The 12,979-nt window shown below is 36.0% G+C and overlaps 1 protein-coding gene across 2 annotated transcripts in view; it reads left to right on the top strand.

Annotated features, from left to right (window-relative positions):
* The window catches only part of LOC110844859, an 81,367-nt gene that overhangs the window by 46,760 nt on the left and 21,628 nt on the right, over positions 1-12,979 (top strand). For both annotated transcript variants that reach the window (XR_004833998.1, XM_035847911.1), the window contains exons 12-18: positions 559-703; positions 5,053-5,183; positions 8,680-8,799; positions 8,873-8,912; positions 9,361-9,432; positions 9,525-9,675; positions 9,736-9,827. Coding sequence is in view for 1 of the 2 variants with exons in the window: in XM_035847911.1 (XP_035703804.1) it covers positions 559-703; positions 5,053-5,183; positions 8,680-8,799; positions 8,873-8,912; positions 9,361-9,432; positions 9,525-9,675; positions 9,736-9,827 (751 nt within the window). In the remaining variant the exon portion in view is untranslated. The remainder of the gene's footprint in view (positions 1-558; positions 704-5,052; positions 5,184-8,679; positions 8,800-8,872; positions 8,913-9,360; positions 9,433-9,524; positions 9,676-9,735; positions 9,828-12,979) is intronic.

Raw genomic sequence — 12,979 nt, 5'->3', positions numbered from 1 at the left:
CCAGTCCAGTGCTAGAGACAAGAGACATTTGATATGATGAAAGATGCCACTATAGTGGCACACGAGTTTTATTGTAATTTTATGATCTCCCTCTCTGTCGCACATACATGTACATACTCCTTCTGCAATTTTCTGCTAACATACTGCGTGTGTGTCAGTAAATACATACATATTCCGAGTCATATAGTTTATGACTATATTTTACAACATGTACCACTCATAAAGTTGCATTTGCATTTAAACACAATTTGTTAGTCGAATGAAATATTTTTTATATGTCCCATTTGTATCTGTACATATGCTGTAATGCAGTGAGTATCTGTACCGCGCAGAATTCTGTCGCACCATGTCTGATAACTATGTATGTATGCATACAATGTAAGTTTATGTAAATATTTACATAACATAGTAACAGGAAAGAATGCACCTTTGTAGTACTTAATAATTAAAGTATATGTACATATCCAATGCAGGGCTAAGTATTTATTTTTTCTTGATGTATTGGCACCAAAATTTTGTTAATAGAAATCGGATTGTAATTAACTTTACTTATTGCAGGAATCCAGGTCAAGTAATACTTCAGTGTCCAGGCTGCTCTTCACTCCTACTCCAGAGTTTGATGGGAAACGCTTGATTTGTCGAGCCTCAAACCCTCTGCTGCCTGGCACTGCAATCGAGGACTTTTGGCAGCTACGCGTTGTGTGTAAGTTTTTCACTTTCACCCCATTGTGCGAAAAGAGTGCCATTAAACCATTACAGACTTGTTTCGAAGAGACACTCCCACCCTTCGGATTAGGTGAACCAAGAAACATGAGCGATGAGGAACAAACGATCTAACGTTACATTTTTAATGTGGTGGGCGTAACGCTGTTTCTCCACACTAAATATTTCCATTACATTCTTGACAAGTATAGAAAGATATTTTCAGAAAGAAAGCGAGAAGTTGAATTTGATGGTTGTATAATTCATTGCGTCGATTTTTCTAAGTTAGCTGTATTTTATTTGATAAGATAATCAAGTTGAAAAAATCATACTATGGTTTCATTATATTATATAAAAAAAGAACTGCACTGTTCAAACACGGTGGATTAGACCAAAAATGATGTTGAAATTTTTTGACCCACACGGACTTGTCCACTCAAACGTGGTGAAAAGTGAAAGGTTTTATTAAGGAGTAGTTCAAACCCTACCAGTCACCATCATACATACATATGTACGTATGTACGTATATGTGCCACCGCATCACTAGTCAGAAAGAGGAGGAGGCAGCAAATGTCTTTCCAACTCCCGTCTGTCGTCAGCCTCGTGCTTCAGAATGTTGAATGTGCACGCATCAGTAACTCGTTATTTGAAATGCAATTTCCTCTGCCAGTTACAATGAGTGTGGATTAGAGGATGCGGATCTTGACTTGAGTCAAGAACTAAGAATTTGTTCGTGACCAGACCCCAACTCACCACCAACAACGGGCGAATTGAAAGGGAAAGCACCTATATCTCGGTGTGCTCGTTGGTTCGCGGGTTGGTGTCTGGTGGGAGAGAAAGTCATATTTTCTCAATGTAGTGGTGCAGGACTCGTCGGATTATACAATCACATCACAATCAGATGATCACAATGGGAGAGGATTTGTATCTGACAGGATGAGTCTGATTTGACACTTTCGTCGAAATTCGAAAATTGGAGAAATCTTTACTGCTACACAATCCAACCATCACCACCAAAGTATTACATTGGTTGCGAATTTAGCATCATCGTCTGTCAATTTAACTGCGTAGTTTGGGCCCTTTCGGGTGGGTGGTGGTATCGTATAACACGTTGTGAATCCAATCGATGCAGGCTGCATGAATTTCATTTTATTTCCTGGTTTTATCGAAAAGCCATTTCGCCATGCAGAATTATAAGTATCAATTGGTCACGACGACAAGGACGAATGCACGGAATAAATATGTACCTACGTATGTAAGAAGGTAGGAAGTGGTCAGAGAACGTGGAGTCGGTGTTGGTTTTATTGTTTTTATGTTCCTATAGGAAAATGTCGAATCAAAGTTCACAAATAAGGCGAGCTCTTGAAATTGCCCATACCCATGCAGCTTATTCAAGTAAGCTGCACGTGGTAACTGGTTATGGGTACGTACACATATTCTTCTTTTTTACGATCGAACCCACAAAACCACTCGCCGTGACACACACACACACGTAGGGGCGTTGGTATCGAAAGCAGAATATTCAAAATGAGTATGGAATGGGCAGGGGTAGTGACATTTGCACATTTTTACCCTCCTGACACCGTAATATATTGCTTATGCATTCCCCACTCGAAGCTATCTCGTGTCTCGGGTTGTTCTCCATCCAACACGGGCAAATTTTTAGTCAAGTTTTTCCGAAACCTAAACTATTTTGTTGGAATTTTTCTGCACTTAAATACGCTGAGTAGACGGGTGGGTTGGTTGGCAAGCAATTTATCCGACTCTCGTATGTACTATGATGGGATCCCGGAGTAACAATGGCATACGTTTTCTTGCATTCCTTATGCTTTGTGCATCTGTTTTCTTGCATTTCTTGGTATGCAGTAAAGTTTTCTCATGAATACAAACGATTGACAATTGACCCTTTCTTATTGGAATGGTGGCCCTTTCAACCAAAAAATCTGATAACGACACAGTAGAGACTTGAAGTTGATAAGATATCTGTCGAATTTTAGCATAACTTGAAATTGTGAAACCACAACTTTTGGCATTCCCTGAATTTTAGGAAATGTGAAATGCCTGGAGAAATCGAATTCATGTAACAACTAAATGCAACTACCAGTTAAATTACCTTCATCAGAGAAATTTTAGGCAAGTTATAGACTGAAATTCGGGTCAATAATATTTTAATTACATTGAAACGCTAAAAATTGTACAGTCCAATTCAAATTATTTTAAAAGTGCTTGAAATCTGTACAAATATACAAAGTATTTTCGGTTGCTGTGATGTTATCGTGCAGATAAGAGCAGTGTAATTTTCCATTATAAATCGATTCGGGGGAGAGAATTGGAGTAATCTGGGCATGAAAGGAGACGTGATAGAGAATGCCGCAGAGAACTTAGGATTAGGCTGCTGATCTGAACTTTATCCACCAAGCATACCCAACAACTTTACAACCTCGTAGAAACCAACGCTTCTTATTGTGGAAATGTGCCCGAAACAGGCAAATTTCTTGGATTTCTGTTCATGCCGTTACCAGGTTCTGGAACATGAAACCAAACAAGTGAAAGTAGAGGCAGAAATAAAAACCCGTGCCGACTTGCTGTAGCTCGTGGTTTGAGAAAACAGCAAGGTTGCATGCATGACAAATGCAAAATCTTTAATCTAAGATATTTTGGTACTTTTGCTTGCTTTATTCTGAATTAAATCCCGATGATGCGCATGCTAATTTTACTACTGAAGTTACACGGATAAATCTAAATACAAAAAGACCAAAGAGAGGATGGGGGAATAAATACTCTTACTCATCATTCCAAATCCAAAGTACTCGTGATTTCATTGAATCCGAATGTAAATACAAATAGAAAATCAATTCAGACTTTCAATTCTCTGAAACTGCAGAAGATGATGACGGGGAGGCGGAACTGACGGAAGAGCTGTGGATCGGATGCATGATGGAATAATGGAAATGGGTTTGAAATGCTTATCTCATGGGTTGTTATGGTTCCTCTCGTTAAGTAAACTGGGTTAGTTGATTTAGTAAATTGGACGGGAAATGGGCTTTAGAGGAAAGCTGTAATGGTGGGCTTTACTTCATCGCTCCTTAAATCTGCCCGAAAGTAAATTATAAATGGATGTCTCTGATGGTGTGGTCCTTACGAGCTGCATTGAATTGAAATATCAGCGAGTTCACTGACAATATCTGGATACCCACGTTGAAACAATCTCCATGGAAAGGAACACATTTTGTGGTTGGTGACAGTTCATTGTGATTTTTTTCAAAATTATGGCAAATTTTCTGTCTAAACCTTTATCGTCCTTGGATCAGAGAAGCAAAAGTCAACACTAATTTTGATTGTTAACTCTCAACGATATAGAATTATTTTGTATATTTAGATATTGTCTTACAGTTTGGTCATTTGAATTAGAGACTCTTTTGGTAAATTTTCAAATTTTCTGGTAACTAAGAAAAATATTTAAAAAATCTAGAAAGAGCTGTTCACAAATTGTATGCCAACTAAAAAATACAATTGCTATCAAATAATTCATTGCATAAGTCTACGAACGGCTCTTCGCGATTTTTAATTTTAATTAGTTGCTATCCTGGGAAAAATTGCAAAATGCAAAAAGAGTCTCTAATTCAAATGACCAAACTGTAATCCATATCTAGATATGTGAATATGTATATATTTAGTTGGCATGCTTAGGCTTCACTACAATTTTTAATGCAGTGCGTGATACTACAACTCGAAATTGTTGAGCGTTAACAAATCGAGTTCTTATTGACTTGTCTTATTTAGTAAAACAGGAAATATTCACGTTTCCACAAGCTTTGAACTATTTGTGTGCAATTGTTCCTGGTATTGGGAAACTCATTACTGTTTATTCATTGTTCATGTGAGAAATGAGATTGCTTGGCTGGGCTGGAATCAAGGCAAGAAGAAGGCAAACCTAATAAGAGAATACTGGGGGAGCGTATTCTAATATTTGATTATCCGCTTCTCATGTTGTACACGGACGGATGACTACATCCATGTAATAACATACGTGCTTAATCCGATCACAACTTGTTCGCATATCATGTTAATATAAGAATCTATCTATATATTGGTGAAAGCAAACATACCTATCATTGTCATTTCGTACCAGGAGAGAGAAAGGAATATCGTACATGCTGTTCTTGTAAATATTACTTGGAGCTGTATGTTATGTACGTGTATAGCAGGTAAGGTAGGATTAAGTGTAGCTACGACCTGACGTATATGTATGTGTATGTAATGATGTGCGCCTATAGTTTACTCATTTGATCTGATCATAAGTTTTACAAAGGCCTGCATTGACAAGTGATGTTTCTTTGTTCTCAATAGATTCGCCAATATTGTCTCTTCGGTTGGGGTCCTCTATCAACCCGAACGCAATCAAGTTCCAAGACGATGTTTACTATGAATGTGTAATCAGAGCTAATCCGCCTGCTGTAAAATTAACATGGTACCACAATGTAAGTGAACTTTTCCCATACTGTTGATCATCATAAAAAGTTGCTTTTGAAATATAAGTAAATAACTCGACACATTAAAAAATAAACTTACCAACGCATAATTTTCTCTAGCATTGAACCAAAAATCGTTCAAGGAGTTAGTTTTCTAGCCGTGCATATATGTAACACTGGACTTATTAAACAACGATTAAAGATATACGTTAATACGTGTGTTGAATTTTTGACAACACGTGAAGTAACAGTACACCTATTATTTTGATTTAATGCGATTCTAGGTTTCATGTTAAAGAAATTTGAATGAAAATGAAATTGATGGTTTCAGTTTACATATTTACATATGTGAATTGTTCTGTTATATTATTTAGCCACACCATATTTCGTGAGTGTGTGACTGTGTTGTATGCATGTTGAGTTGAAATATTATTCGCACAACTTTATTAAATATTCAGTCAAGTGCTAGGTTTCATATGTGCATTCCTTCACTGCTACCACACGACGGACCCACTTTCACCCTCTCGGCTATCAGCAATCCGATAATCTAAGTCGGTCATTCGGTTGTTGTTGAGACTGCTTGCACATGAAATACACAGTTGAATAAATCACCATGTATGGAGATATTTCTTGCGTAAATTATAATTGCCTCTAACTATATCTAATAATGGTCAAAGGTGTATTTAGCAACTAGAAAGCTTTTGTTGTTACGTATAAGTAAGAATAATTGGGAGTACAGGAAGGTTTGCAGGTATGCATATATAAATACATGTAGATATATACCTAGGTTGGTGTGCCCACCAGTTTATGTAGAACGGGCGTGTGGTCTGCCTTTAAATTGTCCCCTGCTGCACTAAATACGTTCAACATTGCTATGCTTTCACAAATCAGAACGTCACACGGCCACTAAGGGAAAGTCGTAAACTTTATTTTTCCTTACTTTTGTGCGTGCTGTGTTATTGTGTGGTTAAAGGGAAATGACAAGCTGAAAAAATCAATCGTTTCACTTTGAGCTTTGATGTTCGTTTTCATCACGGTTCATATTTAGTTGTAGGTCTGGGCACAAATCATATTTTTCTAGGATAAACTGGTCCGTTGGTACTTCCAACCAACCATCCATAAGGTTTCTTTCCATTTTCCCTTGACGACGAATAAAACAATTCGCTCCGAATTTATCTATAGGTATCGGGTTGACGAAATCTAGCCGTTCAGAGCTAGGTACACACACGTATTATACATATACAGTGCATACGCATACATACAGAATTGATACGGTTTTGATGGGAGCATGGGTAGGTTGGGATTACAAAACTCTGGCCAAAAACCAACTGTCAGTGATATATTACCCGAGCCTTTCATTAGCATTAAAACCTCACTAGCATCAACTTCACTCAGGTCTCTATGACAAGATTGACATTACGGGCTGATGACATGAAGCCGTTGTGCTCCTCCGGTTTGACTTTGGTAGCCAGTCACTGCCATTGACTTTTGAGCAGCTAAGGACATAAAAGAAAGTAGAAAAACAAGAATTCCCGGTATATACAAGTAGTTGTCGTCGTCGTCTCATCGGAAGGCACGATTTTTCAGCAGAATACTGACGAAGCCTGCACAACATAAACTTTCACTTTGTTTCTTATCTGTATAAGTAATGACTTCATTAGGAAAGAGAGTTCTGCTTACTACGTCTATGCTCTGCTGCTCCCATGACAAAATAGTATACGCACAACTAACTACACTAAGCTGTTTAATGTGTGGCCCTTTCTCCTCACAGGTTGATTCCTTTATAGTTCATCTATAAATTTTAGTGCATCTGATTTACCCAGCAGTTTGAATAAGAAACAGTCATTAGTTATAGGCCAAATAAGATCACAGAGTTCCTTCTGCTTTGTTATTTGTGGTTGATGAATAAATTAAACATTATGTTGCATTAATATCGTTAAGGGTTGAAGATGAATGACGTCAAACGCCCTTTACTATTTACTACAGATACTACTTATTATGTAACTCTACTGATTACTCCAAAATTCTTATTGACATGGGTCATTGGTTATGCTGCGACTAGATTTTTTTATAGTTTTTGTCATTAGCGAAATAAAAACCCTCTATAAAAGTATAATCTGTTATTTGAAGCATTTTAAGCTAAGACTTTTTTATATTAATTTGCTGAGTACTTACAAGGGAACCTTAAGTACTGTCACACCTCGATTTCCTTTCGAATCATCTTAATTGATAGATAATTTAGTGTACATAAAACTTTATAGAACATACGGTGCAAAATCACGTTTTTGCGAAACATTTGGCGAAAGCTGCACTAAAACGTGCCATTTTTCCCATGCTTTTAACATAGAAAACAGCCTTCGGAATGAAGTTTATAAATTATATACCTGTCCATAATTTCATGCTGCTCACCAATATGCAAAAAATGCAAACATTGTTCAATTTTTTTCAAATTGCGAAAATCTGCAAAATTTTCTAAATTTTAATTCCGTCGTTTTTTGAAATTTTAACCAAATTTAAATGTTAAACTTCTTTTATTTAAGCATTGCAAAAAGTTTTCAAAGAATAATTATTTTTCTTATTGCAACAAAATTGCCGAAAGTTTTCCAAAATTGAAGCTCATACTTTTTTCATGAAAAAAGATATAATGACTAATGCCAGTTTATTTTAAGTATTTTTCAAAACTGTTGGTTATATTTGTTTTTGCAAGTTGTAATAAATTTTGGGAGTTTATGCCGTCAGCTTTTAACATATTCAACAAAATTTCTTTTCCATGGAAAAGAAATTTTCGTATTTTTTTGACTACTTTGACTACTTTTTTTGACTATTTCTTTTCCATGGAAAAGAAATTTTGTTGAATATGTTAAAAGCTGACGGCATAAACTCCCAAAATTTATTACAACTTGCAAAAACAAATATAACCAACAGTTTTGAAAAATACTTAAAATAAACTGGCATTAGTCATTATATCTTTTTTCATGAAAAAAGTATGAGCTTCAATTTTGGAAAACTTTCGGCAATTTTGTTGCAATAAGAAAAATAATTATTCTTTGAAAACTTTTTGCAATGCTTAAATAAAAGAAGTTTAACATTTAAATTTGGTTAAAATTTCAAAAAACGACGGAATTAAAATTTAGAAAATTTTGCAGATTTTCGCAATTTGAAAAAAATTGAACAATGTTTGCATTTTTTGCATATTGGTGAGCAGCATGAAATTATGGACAGGTATATAATTTATAAACTTCATTCCGAAGGCTGTTTTCTATGTTAAAAGCATGGGAAAAATGGCACGTTTTAGTGCAGCTTTCGCCAAATGTTTCGCAAAAACGTGATTTTGCACCGTATGTTCTATAAAGTTTTATGTACACTAAATTATCTATCAATTAAGACGATTCGAAAGGAAATCGAGATGTGACAGTACTTAAGGTTCCCTTGTTAGTTGCAATTTTGTAAGTTCAAACTTAAAACATGCATGTTTTGAAATTTAAATTTTTTACCTAATTTTTAGGGAGAAAATCTGAAACATACGCCAACTTCGGGGATCATAATGTCCAATCAAAGCTTGGCCCTCCAGAAAGTAACAAGAGCTTCTGCAGGAATTTATGTATGCAGTGCCACCAATAATGAGGTAATGTTTCATATTTGCAGTAGTTGTATTTTTGGAGAAATTACACAAAAATTCCATTTTTATTACGTTTTAGGGTGAAGGGCGATCTAATCCGGTTGAGCTGAAAGTGATGTGTAAGTTGTGTTTAAAAAATACATATTTGTGCCAGGCAAACGAGAATCTCTAGTTGATTAAAGTTGGCCAAATAGCAAAGTGTGTTATACATCTTCACTCCAAACAGAGATGTGTAACAGGGAACGTTTAATAACCAAATAAAGTTTCATGAATTAATTTCAAAGTCCAACAAATTGTAATTATTTTGCAGCCAGTTAGTCACAATTACAATAAACTCTAGAAAGTAGTGAATTTGTACGGACAACAGAGCAATACAAATGTGTATCTCCATCCGAGGAGAAAAGATACCTATTTTGTTTGAGGGAAGTTGCGAACAGGACGAGGTAAAGTTGCCTTTGGTCTGAATGAATTAGGAGTTGAGGAGAAAGTTATGTGGAATTAGGAGAGCGAGAGAGAGAGAGAGAAGTGCTGTATCTATATTTTCTCTTGTCTGTGTTGCTCCACCAGATGCTCCGACCTGTCGAAATGACTTGTCAAGTGCAGAAGGAACCCCAGTAATTATCGCTGCCTCTCGGTCAGGTTGGTACCAACGTAAATTGTCATTCTTTGCAATAAATACACAAGGCCTTTATCACATTTATTGTCAATTTCATGTGCCAATGGCAACTCAGAGGACGTAAACATAACTTGCGAGATGGATGCTCTGCCAGAGTCCTTGCGATTCCACTGGGCTCACACAAATACGGTTGGAGAAGCTGTGGATTTGGAGCCGGAGATTTACACCAGCCAAGGATCAAAAAGTTTTCTTTTCTACAACCTCCGGTGAGAAACCTTCTCACTCTGCATCAAATATTCTCATTACAATTATTTTTACCATTCTAGCTCCGAAGAGGATTTTGGAACGCTTCTGTGCTGGGCTCAGAACTCCATTGGGACTGCGGAGAGGCCGTGCATATATCAGATCGTGCCCGCCGGTACGTTTTTTTTTCTAAAAATAATAGTGTACAATAATGGTACTTGCTACACCCATTCAGCTAGTCGACATATCTAACTATAAGCAGTATCCAAACTACGGCATAAAGCATTCATTCTCTTCTTCCCCCCAATTCCCGAGACATGGGTGAAACTGAAGGCAAGTCGATAATTATCTCTTCTAGTCATTTAGGTAACTTAATTTCACCCGAACAAACTTTCCAAAACTACTGTATTACTTACACATGAGCAAACACATGGCGTCTCCTCCTCCTCCGGAGCTGAGACGCATGATGTTCTCTCTCTTCTTTGATCCTGTCATATCGTTCAAATGATCATGCCAGGTAAAACCAATTATTTTAAATTTGCCTATTTTGAGGTGAATTGTGCTGTTGGCTGGGGAAATTGTAATAGATTCCTGTCTTGTAGCATAACATGCAACTGTAGAAAAAAATTTACTGGAGATTTGGATTTGGTGTTTGTAACATGAAACCACAAATTTGACATATGGATGGTTTCAATGTTATCCAGGTAAAAGAGCCACACCTTTTATAAGATAAATTGTGGTGCATGCAATAAATTAGTTTCACTCACTCTAGTGTGGCGAGGTGAATGAATGCAGTAAATAATAAAGTGAATTTATGTACGTAGTTTCTACGTATGTCTACATCTGCTCTTGAACTAGAAAAAAACAAATAGAAAAATATCCCAGGATAGATTGTTTCCTTGAGATTAAATCATATCTTATCATTTCCGCTGCAATACCACCAAGGTGCATGTTGGTATTTTAAATCCATTGCACTTGGTTAGAATAGGAAAGAAAGTGGTGTTTACGAGCACATACATATGTGTTTTCTTAAGTTTATACTGCGATATTTGATTGACACGGGAAATAAGCAAGCAAGTTTTATTATTTTAATGTCACAAGTCGTTACACGAATATCGCCAGACAGTTTATATGACCAATATCATATCCATATGAGTACACGTTAGAGAATAGTATACATACATACTATATGTACGTAAATGCATACGTACGACTTATACTTAGCTTGATTACCATAACGTACGTATACCCTCTAACTCAATGAATGAAAAAAATCAGTTAAGAAAAAAACGTATGTGTACATAGTCTGGGTTGATTTGATGGCAGACTTGTTTATTATTAATAAAACACGCAAAGGTTGAAGGTTAGAGGACGCAATAATAACTCGTTAAATAGTTGCAACCAAGCATCTGAATTACAAATTTTATTCGGTAATAGTAATTCCATCATCACATTAGTTTAGACTTTTATGGCAGAAGTGGCCTGTTTTTTTACCACATTGGAAAAACTTGACCCAAGTAGATAGAAGTTCTACTGTTTACAGCCTACGACTCTACGGTCTACCTGATCACATCGGACTATAGCTTGTTCTCAGGAACATTTCAATGGATAATTCAAGTTAAATTACGCCATTAGCCTTCACAAGTCAAAAAAATACGAAAAGTAAACTGTAAATGCCGCACATAAAAGTGTATGGATGAAGAATTACATAAGTTGGTGCAAAGAACTGTGAAGACCAAGAAAAAGTATTGACAATGGATTCAGAGATGGTAGTATATAGTATGCGTGTATGTAGTACATACGTAGCAATAAGGATAGTAGGTGTAGTACTGCAGTTCAATAACTAAGTAATATAATGTCATTCCAAATGTAATGCAGAGAATAGAAAAGAGAATCTAGGACTACTGGAGTCAGTGAATAGACCAAAAAGTTGATTTAACGATCCTTCCACACGCAATATAAATTGCGGCATTTTTCCTCCTTTCACTACTTTTGCTCTTCTACTACTGCACCTTACTGCTACGACCACGTCTTGTATATTTACTTTGTGAGAAAGTGACGATGAAATGTATTTTAGACGTCGCATTATTAAATTCACCTTTGGATGCAGAATAGTAGAATAGAAACGCACCTATGTACATCCATCCAACAAATTATATACGCAAGGCCGTTTCGATACTGAAAAATTGGGCTAGGCAACTTACAATGCAAGTCTTTTACGTGTACAACTCAGATCTGGTTGGGACCAATTTTATTTTGTTCGCCACAAAAAATAAGCATACCCGTATTTTTTCATTTTTCATAATGCGCTAATTTGAGCGCGGGGCGCGAATTTTAAAACATTTTTCAGCCAAAACCTCGGTTTTTAAAAATTCTGTAAATTAGTTATTCGTTTAGCTCGAATCCAAAAATTCGAAAACATGTGTCTTCAGAATGACTTACTTGACTAATAAAAATTCAAATGCATTATTTTTTGAAAAATTAAAAATTTGAACGAGTTTATCATTTTAATAAATTTCAAAAACTGGAAAAAAATTTTGAAAATCAAATTTCGAGACAATTGGATTTTTCATAAGTCAGGTAAGTCATTCTGAAGAGACATGTTTTCGAATTTTTGGATTCGCGCTAAAATTCGAAAATTTACAGAATTTTTAAAAACCGAGGTTTTGGCTGAAAAATGTTTTAAAATTCGCGCCCCGGGCTCAAATTAGCACATTATGAAAAATGAAAAAATACGGGTATGCTTATTTTTTGTGGCGAACAAAATAAAATTGGTCCCAACCAGATCTGAGTTGTACACGTAAAAGACTTGCATTGTTAGGCTGCCGAAGGACCGTTATATTAATTCAATGGTCTTCCTGTCACAGATCAAAACAACTCCTATAAATAAGTCAAATCTTGCTATTCATGACACACAATCCAGTCTTAAATAAAAAAAGTGAAGTAAGATTATTGATATAAACGCAGCTAATAACTTAATGGATTATTTGCAAAAAAAATTCTCGCAATGTTTCGTAATTTTGATATTATTTCGTTCGTAGTTCACAGAGTGATGTGAAATAGGACAGGTTCACTTTGGGTTCGTTATTTCTTTCTCGTCATCTCCCCCAGACTCACTAAACCAACAAATGGGATGGTCAGACAAAATGTGCACTGATCTCTAAACTTCTGGGGATTTAGCCACTGAAGAAATTTGACAATAAAGTGGAAGAAATGGGGAGAAAACAAAGCTAGAAAAGGTTGGGGAAGTTGTTGCAACAACTAGAAAGATAGAACACACACTTCCATTGCCTCTGGCTGTCTAAGAGTCAGGATATATTACTTTCT

Source organism: Folsomia candida, unplaced genomic scaffold (genome assembly GCF_002217175.1).
Source record: "Folsomia candida strain VU population unplaced genomic scaffold, ASM221717v1 Fcan01_Sc002, whole genome shotgun sequence".
In the NCBI taxonomy this organism is placed as follows: Eukaryota; Metazoa; Arthropoda; class Collembola; order Entomobryomorpha; family Isotomidae; genus Folsomia; species Folsomia candida.
The sequence above is the reverse complement of the archived record's forward strand: the minus strand, read 5'-3'. Positions and strand labels throughout refer to the sequence as shown.